Source organism: Candoia aspera, chromosome 2, assembly GCF_035149785.1.
Source record: "Candoia aspera isolate rCanAsp1 chromosome 2, rCanAsp1.hap2, whole genome shotgun sequence".
Classification (NCBI taxonomy): domain Eukaryota; kingdom Metazoa; phylum Chordata; class Lepidosauria; order Squamata; family Boidae; genus Candoia; species Candoia aspera.
Genome location: NC_086154.1, coordinates 135,687,376 through 135,702,166, shown reverse-complemented (window position 1 = coordinate 135,702,166; position 14,791 = coordinate 135,687,376). Strand labels below are relative to the sequence as shown.

Here is a 14,791-nt window from a genome sequence, read left to right as displayed (position 1 = left end):
TTTGGATGAAGCTACTGGTGGGGGCAGAGGCTCCAGGGTGAAAATTGTTTTGTACAACAGTTGCATGCCAAACTGTAGGTGTAGCTAGTCATGATCCAAGTTAATTCATGGTGAATTTAAAAAATATATGGGACTCTTCCAGGGAATGAAGGGCAGTAAATGTCACATAAATAAGAGGTTGCAGAGCTTAAGCTGTGTAACTGGTTAGAGCAGTTCAAGCAAGTAAGGTCACTGTTACCAAGACACAGCACTGAAAGTGACAGAAGGGGATGGGTGGCGGCGGTGGCGGCAGCAGCTTCGCTTCAGATGAGCAACTGGAGGGAGAGATTCCACCACGCGTAGAGACTGACTGGTATCACGAAGTAGCAACGGTGTTGTTCTGTTCTGTCTGCCCTCCAACCCATCCAGCGCTTTAGAAAAGGCAGCTTTGCTCTATTGCTTCCATGAGACACATTCACGTTTGGTCCTTGTAGGATGGAGTAAAGTGCCTCCCCTACAAAGTTCCATGTCTATGGGTCCAACCTCTTCAGAACCAAGAGGCTGCCCAACTAGTAGACAGATCCTCCTACTCTGAGGCAGCCGTAAGTGCTCGTTTTAGTTCCTTGTGTGGCGGAGCCCACACAAAGCAGCCCCTCTCCTCTCCCTCCCCCACCCAATATTAAACCATTCCCAATGGCTGTGGCCATTTGATAAAAACACTGTCAATAAATAAACATCAAGATGGTGGGTTGGGAATCGTCACACGGCCAGAGCAGGTCCCAAAGAGCATTCCTCAGAAGAGGGGAGATCACAGGCCCTCTCTGGAGATTGCTGCACCATGTTCTGGGGCCGCAAACTGTCTTGTGACACGTCTGTGTGGAGTGGCAAGCTTGGCAGAGGAACTTCAGACTGACAGCTTTCAGAAGACAGGGGCTCAAAAGATACAGCAGCCTTCCCCGTTTCTACACTGCTGGTGGCTGTGGCTCTGCCGCAAGACACCAGTGAAGTCACGGGGACGGAGTAGATGCTTAGCTCCTTCTCCTCTGTGTAACGAGCGGGCCCCTCAGGCTCCTCTGCTCTACTTTCCCCCTTCACCCCCAGCACTGACCTTTGGTCAACCTGATAGTACACAACAGGCCCATTGTTCAAATAGGGTTGGTCGCCCTCAGCTGAGCTGGCTTGCTCAGAACTGTCCGTGAAACACAGAACAGAGGAACCTGGAGGCAGCTGAGCTTGAATGAGGATTGGTGTGGCGAGGCTTGGGCACATCCCTTCAGAGACAGAAAGCGGCTCCTCCAAAATGCACACCCCAAGGCTTTCCATGCTGGAGCCACTGCTAGAGTCTTCCTCAGCCTTCAGCCGCTCCAACTCCTCAGCCGTCTGAAGATGCATGACTGCCGTTTCATTCTCTGCCATGAACTCCTGGAAGTCCTGTGTCTCTGGGGACTGGCTTCCCAGCCAGTCACTGCCGGAGCTATGAGGGGCCTCTTCATCCAGAACCTGGGCCCGGCTCACCTGCCGCTTATTCTCTAGCTCTAGTTTCATAATGGTGTGCAGGTAGTGAGTCCTCACCCGGATGGGATTGAATTCAATTCTCCCAGCCATATTCCCACAGCCATCTCTGGAACAGCCGCATGGGAAGGACATTCGGTCCACCTAGGTGGGGGAAGTGAAGGACAGTGAAACTGTGCCTAGTATGAGAACCGAGGTGGTGACTGGAAGGATGAAAGCTCGGCAAAAATGAGAGTAAGTGAACAGATGGAAAATCAAGTCAGATGGAAAATATAAAATCCATGCAAGCTGTTATTGAAAAGCAACTGGTGAGGTAGCCCTCAAGCAAACCAGAATCCCCTCAGTCAATTCCCATGGACATTCCTCTAGTTAACCTACCTATAAATCTTATATTCCAAGGAGAAACAAAAGAAATAAAGATTGTCCTGGAATATGTTGATTCTATCTATTGTGAAAGAAAGAATGTGCTCTGTGACACTTCGTTTTTCAAATAATCAAATGCTCATTCAGGATAAAAGCACTTTCAGGAAAGAGGACCTGAAATCCTTTACCAGAGAGAGCTACACATTTAGTATGCAAAAGATATTGTGGAAAAGAGAGAGAGAGAATTTGCCAAGAAAGTATTAAGAGCAGAAATGCCAATGCACACATTCCACAGAAAAAAGCAAAATGTCGTAGATGAGAGCAATGCAAAGCATGAAATTTGGTTCTGGAGAAATTACCCAGCATCTTGGATATTGGGAATCAGAAAAGCAACTAAGATTTCCCATGGTCAAGACTTCTGGATTCTGAACAACCCTTTGTCTCCTCCTTTTGACTAAGAAGTATAATATTGTAAATCAAATATGATGCAAATATGGTTAAAATTGCACAACTGCTGCAGAATTTATGTTGACGTTTGAGCAGATTCTTTCAAGCACTCATTTCACAGAGCAGCCAATAGAGGGAAGCAGAAGAACAGTGGATTCCACATCCAGAACCACTGTGACTCCACACCACCCTGGAAAGCTAGCACTATTTCCTCAAGAACTTCTTATCCTTTTAGCTCCCCATCCCAGAGACTGGCTACATCTTGCCATTTGTCTTTCTCCACAAATCCAAGCAGGATCTTCCCTCCTGAATTATTCACTTCTTTTTTAACTTCAGCCCTGGAGCAACTAAGGTGACAATATATCCTATCACCCCTTAAGACCTTTCTAGGTGGGCAGACCGCAGTTCTCTTTAAATCACCTCTTATAAGCTCAGACTCAGCACACAAGCAGGGCATGAGTGGACACCTCTCCATATCAAAAAGACACACAGGCAACAGGAGATATAGTTCAGGCCAAAGCCTAGCAGTTTCCCCACTGACCTGGCATTTAATTCCAGCCTGGCTACAGGCACAGGCCTCAGGGTCACAGTACAGCCGGCAGTCACACCCACATTCTTCTCGTGAGAGGCGGATGGCCCGAAGTTCTTGCTTTTCCTCTGCATCGATGCGATGAACGCCAGAGGCTCGGAGCAAAGCTCGCCGCCGCTTGGTAGGCAGTGGCTGTAAGAAGAAGTAGTCATCCACCTCCACATTCTCTACATCAAGGTCATCATCGGAAACATCCTCAAGCGTCAAACCATCAGCCTCTTCTGACTCCACAGTCCCGTTCTTGGTCAGCTTAGGGTAGGGTGTGGGAAAGAACAGAGAACACATAGACACAGACACCAGCAAAGTTAATCTTGAAACTGAAATCCCATCAGCTTTGCAGTCTGGAAAAAAAAAAAGACAAATGATTTCCCTGGGTTTAACAGGGCTGCAATTGTCACCCACTTCCTTCAAATACTGACTCCTCCCAGGCTGTGCTTTCTGACAATGATCCAGCCTATTTATTTATTTATTATTTAATTTTTATCCTGTCTTTATTATTTTTATAAATCACTCAAGGCAGCAAACATACCTAATACTCCTTCCTCCTCCTTTTGCACTGTCAAAGCTGAGTATTACCAAAACTTGCTTCTGCTATGCCTGAAAAAGCTGCCTTTTCTCTTGTCGGGACAGAAAGCAAGTTCTAACAGTGATCCAGCTTTACATGAACAGGCCAGAGCACCGTTAGACCATGTTCTGGGCTTTCATTTCTCCTTTGCTTGTACAACCCAACAGCCAGATTGTCCAGGGAGAATGGCAGCAAATTCTGACAGCGATCCAGCTTTGCACATGTAAGCCTTCAAGCTTGCACACAAGCCTGTTAGAAAATATTATGAGCTTTGTTTGATCAAACCAGCTGTTGGCTTGTGCAGGCAGATCATGATCAGTTAAGGGATGGTAGTTTAGTTCTTTGCAGTCATTCATACATTCCCCAGCTCCATGCCCACCCCTTTTTAACCTTTATCCAACCCATCAGCCCTTAAAATTTGCACCTTCAAGGAGAATTATATCAAGAGGGCAATATGTATATCATTCATGTTATTAAGGGTGGGGTATTTCAAAACCCGGAGGTCGATAGTTATTTCTACACAACTCCAGATCCCACTTCTTCCAATACTCATTGGAGATCCACATACGGATGTATGTAGCACATTTTTCAAGCAAAAATCCCAGGTCTGAATTTGACATTTCTAGATAGTAAAACCATGAAGAACCCTTTTGCACTGGTGTAGACCATGATGCTTTAAATATTTCACCCTGGCTCCTCAGTGTTTATTAGCCTTTAAACTTTGTGTTATAATGTTACATTATTTACACAGTGAAATATGCACTGCACTTAACCGAACAGTAACCTGCAAGAAAAAAGAAAAAAAAATAGCGTCCTTTTAAGTGGGACACACACACAAAAAAGAAAAATCTGAACCATAGGCAACGTATTTGTATATTTTATTTATTGTACAGTTGTTGCTTTAATTAATTATTGTAAACCAGCCAGAGTCCCCTGAAGGGAGGAGAAGGGCGGGGACAAATTAAATAAAATGAACATAGAACGGATATTTGCATCCTTTAACCTGTCCAGATTGGAGGCAGTAATCAAGAGGGCAAGGCTGGTGGGTGACAGCACAACATGACACTCCCATTGCCAGGAGCATGAGGGGAGTAGGCTTTTCAGATCAGGATTTTCCACTCTGTCCCTAACAAGATTCCACTTTGCTCCAAATGCATTTCAGCCAGAATTTGCTACCATCCACATATTTCCTAAATGCATATATTTCTCCTTACAGGTAATAGGTATAGTAATACAGACAGACAGAGAAAAGGGTTGTTATAATGTTACCAGGTGACAGAACCAAGAGTCTTTCAGCAGTGGTAGAAGACAAAGCATTCTATAAAATCCTGAGCTACACACTTCTTCCTAGGAACAATCCATGCATTGAGGCTGATATGCAACCTACTGCTCTAAAAATTCATTTAATAAGTTCTGACAAAGGACACTGCCTCTCACTTGCAGCTGTATGGGGCTGAGCACAGTAAGCCAAGTGGCCTTTTTCAGATCAGTGTACACTGTTACAGCCAGCATCAAAAATCACTGATGGCAAAAACAAGGCAAGGAAAAGCTATTTCATCAGACCAGCCACAGTCTTACAGAGGACCATTCCTCAGAGACATGATGCAACCCAGCTGAGGACTGAGGTTAGAGCTAAGCTCTCTGCTTGAGCACTACAATCCTGTCTCCTCCATGTTCAGAGGGAAGTAGTCAGTGTGACAGCTTGGATTTTGGAATCCTAGGAACCTGCTAGGTCTGAGGGTGACCTTGATCTGACCATTACATCACAACCATGCTGAGACACTAAACACGTTCGCAGCTTGGTGTTTCTTACACCAAATGGATGACAGACACCACAATTCACATTACTGGCCACGTGGAAAGCACAGTAACCTTTCTACTGGCAGACACAGCCTGTCTTCAAGGGCAAAGCAGAAGGTACACTTGGCTGATTTGTGCCTCATACCAAGAAACTCCTTGTCTGCTGTACAGAGTACAAATCTGTTTCATTTCCAAACTTTGGAGCAGAGAAGACTTGTGTAAGGTTTTTTTTTTGGCAGAGACATGGCAGCAGAGGGAAAAAGATGACATAGATTGTTGTCAGATAACTAATAAGCTTTGGAAGGTGGATGAATGACTCAGATATGCGAGAAAGCAGAATTGCCATTAAAAATGACAAGAAATTGCATGACAAATATAGAACTGAAATCTTCAAAATGTAGCCAATAGGATCCTCAGCATTTCTGTGCCACTAACAGACTATGATGAGGAAAAAAATTAGATTTTCAGAATGCCAGGTTTTATGTGGAATATACAAACACTCACATTTGGGAGAAAGTGCTTCACACAATATGGTATTGCCATTACCAAACCTGCAACCACTTTTTCGGAATGTCTTTTGGGGATGGGGGGGAACGCTTGCTTGCTGTGATTAGACTCAAGGGTTTCTCAACTGTTTTGGTGCTACCCCAATGATCTGTTCTAACTACATACTCTAGCTTTACAACTTCAGAGACTGGGGGAGGCACAACACAGTAGCAGCTTCCCCAGATGATGATATGCTTCTTTTCAGAAATGTTGCGCCTCAGACTACAAGATATATTGGTTGATATAGTCACTCTCTCGGTGCCTTCTAGTTTGTATATTTTTAATGTTTATAATATTTTAATTTTTAATAATGATTTTTTATATTTTTATAATAATTGTTTTTATATATTGTTGTTTTATTTAACTGTTGTACGCCACCCAGAGTCACTCCCTGGGAGATGGGTGGCCATATAAGTTTGATCAATCAATCGATCGGGGTGGGTTGGGGGGTATCCAGGACAGGATGCTCATCCACACAACTAAAGACACACCAGAAACACCCACCACAGAAAGCTAGCACGTCACAACCTAGATCCTTCCCTCTGGTGTGCATGTTCACTACATTCAAGGATTATTGCTTCTGGAGAAGGCGGCATATGCACGAACAAGCATGGGTCGTGTAAGGGCAAAGCTGGACCTTGAAGCAGTGCAGTTCAGAAATCGTTTTCCCTCACCAACTACAAGAAGTAGGCCACAGTTGCAGGAGTACAGCACGAATATTTGTCCTCTTTGCTGAGCTGGTTGTCGTGGTAGCAAGAGAATGATTGGAAGTTCTACATTTCTTGACAGAAGCATTCAATCCAGTAAGGGAAACCCAGTTGCTAGGCAACCTACAGGACACACCGACAAGACAGCTAGAAGGCGCGATAAGGAGAAGGATGGATTAGGAAGCTTGCTGGGGAGGGCTAAAAGGGAGAGGCTTTCACTGCAATTGCTCTGCCTTCTCATGAATCAACTTGACAGAAAACAGAGGCTAGAAAACCGGTTGGAGTCTCTAACCGTATGCGTCTCTTGGCTGCCGAGGGCCTCTCCACTGCTGGATGGTGGGGAATCCTTTAGCTTTCCTCTGGAAGCTCATCTCTGACCCTTCCTCACCAAGCCCCAGAGGGAAAGCTCTGGTCAAGTTCACATTCATTCACTTCAGGCACACATTTTTGAATGCTCATTTTCACATTACCAACTGCATTTCTCATACTCCAATACAGATGGAGGGCTGTATGGATTCTATGAAATACGGGGGAATACGAAGGAAAATGGACTTCAGTTTGGGATGCAAAATTAACATAATGGATTAGCCAGGAAAGAAAATAAAAATGCAAAATAATCAGATGTGCATATTTGGAATGCTATTTCTTATTATCTTACTGCAGAGCGTAACAGACAAATAAGAGCCCAGCCCATGCACAAAAGAATATATGATCATCTAGGTCTTCTCTCCTATTTCCCATAGGTAGGCTTGATATGGACTAATCATAACAGATTGGGAAAATAACTACAGGCATTCAAAGTCAATTCCCCACAGTCACTTTGCTATACTAACTGCCTATGCATCAAAATACGGCCAAGCTATAGCACCAAAAACTCTGCAAATGAATGACTGAAAGGGACTTTTCTGCCTGCCAAAACCCTACCTTCATTTTCTTGGCATGAAGCTTCTCCTCCTTCAGGTGTTCTCGAAGGATCTCACGGTGATTCACTTCCTGTTCTTGGGCAAATTCACCAAGGGTATACCTGCGGACAGAGTTGTGTCGCTGGGCCATGCCCAGGGAACTGCCCCCTTGGCTAGGAACGCTGGTAAATCCCTGACGCCTTGCAAAGTAGTACACAGTCACCTGGTCGAAGCGCACGTTCTTTCTACGCAACTGTTTCTGCCTTTTTAAGATGGAGGTTGCTGAGATGCAAAAAAGCAAAACAGAAACACTGTTTGAAAATGGAAGGAAGGATGGGTCTCCTTTCACACACCCCATTTAATATTTTCTTCACTGTTACAGCGCACTGTAACAATTCTGTTGTTTGCAGAATGTGTCCTCCACCACAGCAGCTTTCAAAATCTTCCACACTGACATACCCGCCACTTCATCTGGAAGCACTGGACAGCATTCTGAGCATGTTCCAAGATACGAAGAGCACTGTCTGAGCCTGCGAGGTTTTACTGTAGCTCTGAACAACCAAGAGTGAAGTCTATAACCTATTTAAAATTCTGGCTATGCACTGCAGAGGTGTATTAGTAGTGACAGGCAAGCTGTCTTTCCAGAAATCTGGGAAATACTGAGAAATCTTTGAGCTCTGTAGAACCAGTGCAGCACCACAATAGATTTTCAACTGGTGTAAAACAACAGGCATGGTAGTGTTTTGTCAAGTCAGGTCCTTATCGTTATCTAGCAAATCAACCCTTATATCTAACCTCCTTCCCTAATTATAACCATCAATTAAGTTAAGAAAACGTAGGCAAGCCTATCAGAGTAACAATTATAAGGACAGAATGTAAGCTATTTGAACTATCAGTTATTCTACTGACTAAAGTAATAAAACTAAAGCCCTGGAACGAATAGCTTGATTAATTTCTTATAACACTTAATGCTCCAAGAACAGACAAAAGAGGGTAATCAATATGGCTATGCAGAACATGAGGGTAGACACATGATCCTAGGAAAAGGCACAGCTGCTTTAGGGAATTTATTTTACTAGGCTTATACGCTATTCTAATCATGTCTGACTCTGAGTAGCTTATGGAGATCCAGAACAGTAATAAGGTTAAAAGCTACATGTAAAAATGTAACCCACATAACAAGTAACATCCTGCACTGAGGGACAACCATAAAAACATTTATTTAATTATTATATTTATTATAGTTGTCCATCTCACAGAAAAGTAATTCTATGCAATACACAATAAAAACAATAGTACAATCAAAATATAAAAACAAGTACAATTAAAAAACCCAACAACAATATTACTAAAACCAAGACAGTAGAGAAAGACTGATGTTAAAAACAATGCAGTCATCTCATTAAATCCCCATTTCTGTGAGATTCCCAAGCCTGAGGGCCTTCTGGAAGGATATCAAGGATGGGGCCAATCTCACCTCAGGGTGGGGAGGATGATATTCCACAGGGTGGGTGCCACAGGAGAAAAGGTCCATCTCCTGGACCTCGCCAAAAGCATTCAATCAGGAGAGGCTGAAGTGACTCCCTCAGTCCCCAAAGACTTGCTGAACTCAGCCGGGTCTTGCAAAAAGCTAATAGGATTGGCACCTATCTCACATCAGGGGAACGCTGCTCCAGAAAAGCAGGGACAGTGACTGAAAAGGGCAGATCCTGACATTCCTGCAGATGACATTCCCTAAGGGTTGGGTCTAGATGGAGCCTCCTCTTCCACATCTCACAAAGGGTGGGTAAGAGCCACGGGAGGAAGGAAGTGGATCATTCACCCCCCACTCACCCCAGAGCACTTTTCTGCCTTGAATCCTAAGTGCTGCTCGGTCCTGCTAATCAAGGTATTGTGGACTAACCAATTCTACTCTGAGCACCCCAGAACAAAAGCAACTCTTACATCACACCCAATAAACAAAAAGCAGTAGGAGTCTGGATATATATTCTATAAGGATCAGATTGTGAAAAAGAAGGATACTACACACACTCCTATTAGAATTATTCACCCCGTAAGATTGACCAGCCAGGTAATTACAAAAATCATTATATGACCAATTTTGATCAGACTATAGTCCAACTTATTGGAGGGTGTCTGGGTCAAAGAAGACTGGCTGAAAGAAATCACAGGCTGTCTTTGGACTGCTTCTGACAAGTTTTTCTTGGTTGGCAACACAGAAGCAACTACCTAGAAGTCCAAGCCTACTACTGCCGCTTTACCTTGTCATCCCATTCTTGCAAACGTCTGACATCACTGAAGACTCTCCTGATGAAGCAAGACTTCAATGACTAACAACTGGAACAGGTAAATTCTTCTATAAGTATTGCCAGAATTCATTAATACTGATAATGTGGTGTTACTGTGTTCCACAAAGGGAAGGCCCCTCTAATGCCAACACTTACGAATGAAGCCTGAGGAGCTTGGAGGATTGACGCTGTCACAGCTGTCTGCGCTATCACTGTTGGAGATCTCATCGTCGGAATTGGAAACGGGCGAGCCCACGTCCACATCATCAAACTTCCTCTTGAGGCTGGCACTTGCGATGGCATCCATTTGTCTCTGGCTCGCATGGAGAGCCAAAGAGCAGAAGAGAGATTTGTATTAGCTGAAGATTTCTGACTCCAGGCCTACTGATGGGATTTACCAGGTACCTAGTGAGGACAAAGGGGGGAAGGGATTAGTAACTACCTCATGTCATGCAACTGCAACACACAGGATGTTCAGGCACTGCAGCAAATCAGCTCATGCAGGGGTCATGCATTTCTCAAGCTTTCTTCTCTAGCCGTTCCTCATTATTTTTCCCCCCCAGAACTGAATTATATGGCTTCTAAGAAGAGCTACCTATGTCAGGTTGATTCCCATACATATATTACAGACACTAGTCACTCTTCTTTCAGTTGCCTGTTCTGCATTTATTTCATCCATTGAAAGCTGCCTATTACTTACTGGCTGGCACCACTGGGCAATGTGTTGGGAAGCAGGGCATGAGGTGTCCACCTAAAGCTCTCATACCCTTTAAGCCAGGAGTGGGTAACTTCAGGTGGCCAAAGGCTGGTGCCCTGGAAATTTCCATATCTTTATTATGATGAGTTCTGGAGGAGCAGTTGGATATAGGAAGCCTGGTTTAAATTGCTGTATACTCAACACACAAACACTTTCAGGTTTCTATACATTTTTATCAGGGGCGTTCGTATGAGGATGAAAAAACTAACATCAGACTGCTTTCTGCACATGTTTTATTGGCAACCAACAATCAAACACAGCTCCCACCACCACCATGAGCCTAATGGACTAAAAGTGACTCTTTTTTTGTGCCTTCGAGTCAGTGTTGACTCCTGGCAACTGCCTGGACATGTCCCTGCAATTTTCTTGGCAAGTTTTTCAGAAGGGGTTTGCCACTGCCTTCTTCCTAGGGCTGCTCACAGTCTCCCAGTTTCTAGCCTGATGCCTTAACCGTTATATCAAACTGGCTCTCACAAAAGTGACTTAGGCCCAGCAAATGCATATGCAAAATCTCCAGGTCTTCCCCATAACAAAGCAATGGTTTGCACATCCATCTTCCTTTTCATGGATCCTACAGTCACTCAAATAGGCTAGCACCTTTAAGCTCCATAAGTAAACACTTAAGAAAAAACCCTTGTATGTTTCCTGATTGCAAATTAAGTAAAAACATGCTATACAAAGTACTAAATTGGCTATAGTTATATTGTTGCTCAACAATTATAGGTTTCTAGACTTCATATCTTCAGCAAAGGATCGTTACCTTGTCGTGGTGCTGGAGCTTGAGCACCTCAATGATGCCATGAGCTAAACCGTGAAGGGCCACCCAAGACGGGAAGGTCATGACAGAGAGGTCAGACTAAATGTGATCCCTGGGGAAGGTAATGGCAACCCACCCCAGTATTCTTGCCGTGAAAACCAAATGGATCAGTACAACCAGAGATATGTCGGTATACCATCGGAAGATGAGACCCCCAGGTTGGAAGATGGTCAAAATGCTACTGGGGAGGAACAGAGGATGAGCTCAACTAGCCCCAGACGTGATGACGCAGCTAGCTCAAAGCCGAAAGGACGGCTAGCGGCCGACGGTGCTGGTGGTGAACGGCGAATCCGATGTTCTAAGGATCAACACACCATTGGAACCTGGAATGTAAGATCTATGAGCCAGGGCAAATTGGATGTGGTTATTGGTGAGATGTCAAGATTAAAGATAGACATTCTGGGCGTCAGTGAACTGAAATGGACTGGAATGGGCCACTTCACATCAAATGACCACCAGATTTACTACTGTGGACACGAGGACCACAGAAGAAATGGAGTAGCCTTCATAATTAATAGTAAAGTGGCTAAAGCAGTGCTTGGATACAACCCAAAAAACGACAGAATGATCTCAGTTCGAATTCAGGGCAAGCCATCTAACATCACAGTGATCCAAATATACGCCCCAACCACAGATGCTGAAGAAGCTGAAGTAGAGCAGTTCTATGAGGATCTGCAGCACCTACTGGACAACACGCCTAAAAGAGATGTTATTTTCATCACAGGAGACTGGAATGCTAAGGTGGGCAGTCAAATGACACCTGGAATTACAGGTAAGTATGGCCTGGGAGAACAAAATGAAGCAGGACATAGGCTGATAGAATTTTGCCAAGACAACTCACTCTGCATAACAAACACTCTCTTCCAACAACCTAAGAGACGGCTTTATACATGGACTTCACCAGATGGACAACACCGAAATCAGATTGATTACATCCTTTGCAGCCAAAGGTGGCGGACATCTGTACAGTTGGTAAAAACAAGGCCTGGAGCTGACTGTAGTTCAGATCACAAACTTCTTCTTGCACAATTTAGGATCAGACTAAAGAGATTAGGGAAGACCCAGATCAGATCAGATATGAGCTTGCTAATATTCCTAAGGAATATGCAGTGGAGGTGAAGAATAGATTTAAGGGACTGGACTTAGTAGATAGGGTCCCGGAAGAACTATGGACAGAAGTTCGCAGCATTGTTCAGGAGGCGGCAACAAAATACATCCCAAAGAAAGAGAAAACCAAGAAGGCAAAATGGCTGTCTGCTGAGACACTAGAAGTAGCCCAAGAAAGAAGGAAAGCAAAAGGCAACAGTGATAGGGGGAGATATGCCCAATTAAATGCAACATTCCAGAGGTTAGCCAGAAGAGATAAGGAATTATTTTTAAACAAGCAATGCGCGGAAGTGGAAGAAGACAATAGAATAGGAAGGACAAGAGACCTCTTCCAGAAAATTAGAAACATTGGAGGTAAATTCCAGGCAAAAATGGGTATGATCAAAAACAAAGATGGCAAGGACCTAACAGAAGAAGAAGAGATCAAGAAAAGGTGGCAAGAATATACAGAAGACCTGTATAGGAAGGATAACAATATCGGGGATAGCTTTGACGGTGTGGTCAGTGAGCTAGAGCCAGACATCCTGAAGAGTGAGGTTGAGTGGGCCTTCAGAAGCATTGCTAATAACAAGGCAGCAGGAGACGACGGCATCCCAGCTGAACTGTTCAAAATCTTGAAAGATGATGCTGTCAAGGTAATGCATGCTATATGCCAGCAAATTTGGAAAACACAAGAATGGCCATCCAATTGGAAAAAATCAACTTATATCCCCATACCAAAAAAGGGAAACATGAAAGAATGTTCAAACTATCGAACAGTGGCACTCATTTCACATGCCAGTAAGGTAATGCTCAAGATCCTGCAAGGTAGACTTCAGCAGTTCATGGAGCGAGAATTGCCAGATGTACAAGCTGGGTTTAGAAAAGGCAGAGGAACTAGAGACCAAATTGCCAGTATCTGCTGGATAATGGAAAAAGCCAGGGAGTTTCAGAAAAACATCTATTTCTGTTTTCTTGACTATTCTAAAGCCTTTGACTGTGTGGACCATAACAAACTGTGGCAAGTTCTTAGTGGTATGGGGATACCAAGTCATCTTGTCTGCCTCCTGAAGAATCTGTATAATGACCAAGTAGCAACAGTAAGAACAGACCACGGAACAACGGACTGGTTTAAGATTGGGAAAGGAGTACGGCAGGGCTGTATACTCTCACCCTACCTATTCAACTTGTATGCAGAACACATCATGCGACAAGCTGGCCTTGAGGAATCCAAGGCTGGAGTTAAAATCTCTGGAAGAATCATTAACAATCTCAGATATGCAGATGATACCACTTTGATGGCTGAAAGTGAAGAGGAACTGAGGAGCCTTATGATGAAGGTGAAAGAAGAAAGTGCAAAAGCTGGCTTGCAGCTAAACCTCAAAAAAACCAAGATTATGGCAACCAGCTTGATTGATAACTGGCAAATAGAGGGAGAAAATGTAGAAGCAGTGAAAGACTTTGTATTCCTAGGTGCAAAGATTACTGCGGATGCTGACTGCAGTCAGGAAATCAGAAGACGCTTAATCCTTGGGAGAAGAGCAATGACAAATCTCGATAAAATAGTTAAGAGCAGAGACATCACACTGACAACAATGGCCCGCATAGTTAAAGCAATGGTGTTCCCTGTAGTAACATATGGCTGCGAGAGCTGGACCATAAGGAAGGCTGAGCGAAAGAAGATTGATGCTTTTGAACTGTGGTGTTGGAGGAAAATTCTGAGAGTGCCTTGGACTGCAAGAAGATCAAACCAGTCCATCCTCCAGGAAATAAAGCCAGACTGCTCACTTGAGGGAGTGATATTAAAGGCAAAACCGAAATACTTTGGCCACATAATGAGAAGACAGGACACCCTGGAGAAGATGCTGATGCTAGGGAGAGTGGAAGGCAAAAGGAAGAGGGGCCGACCAAGGGCAAGATGGATGGATGATATTCTAGAGGTGACGGACTCGTCCCTGGGGGAGCTGGGGGTGTTGACGACCGACAGGAAGCTCTGGCGTGGGCTGGTCCATGAAGTCACGAAGAGTCGGAAGCGACTAAACGAATAAACAACAGACTTCATATACAACAACGGAGGGTACAGTAAGGATTCTGAAGCCTGTTAAATAGCCAGGGTTCAGCAAGTCTATTTTCAAAACTCCTAAAATTCAGCTAAGTATTCCTGCCACATATTCTGAGAGCTGACCTTCTTCAGACCAACACAAAGGTTTATAGACCTCCACACAATAGAGGAAAAGGTGCTTAAAGTTATGGCGGTATTTTCTACCAAATTACCATAAAAGTTCAGATTAAAAAGATGGAAATGTGGGCTACTCTGCAACACTATATAGGTAGTCCTTGCTTAGCAACCACAATTGGGACCAGCAACTCTGTTGCTAAGCAGAAAATCATGTGACCACAATGGGCTTATGACCTTACTTCCCCCTCGGCCAT

General features: G+C 44.1%; 1 protein-coding gene across 1 annotated transcript in view; it reads right to left on the bottom strand.

Moving 5' to 3' along the window:
- Positions 1–658: 658 nt before the first annotated feature.
- Positions 659–14,791, bottom strand: part of CSRNP2 (cysteine and serine rich nuclear protein 2) — a 40,388-nt gene continuing 26,255 nt past the window's right edge. The window contains exons 2-5 of the mRNA XM_063293773.1: positions 9,855–10,103; positions 7,433–7,692; positions 2,843–3,139; positions 659–1,635 (exon numbers count right to left, since the gene is read on the bottom strand). Coding sequence (XP_063149843.1) covers positions 739–1,635; positions 2,843–3,139; positions 7,433–7,692; positions 9,855–10,005 — 1,605 coding nt within the window. The 5' untranslated portion in view covers positions 10,006–10,103 and the 3' untranslated portion in view covers positions 659–738. The remainder of the gene's footprint in view (positions 1,636–2,842; positions 3,140–7,432; positions 7,693–9,854; positions 10,104–14,791) is intronic.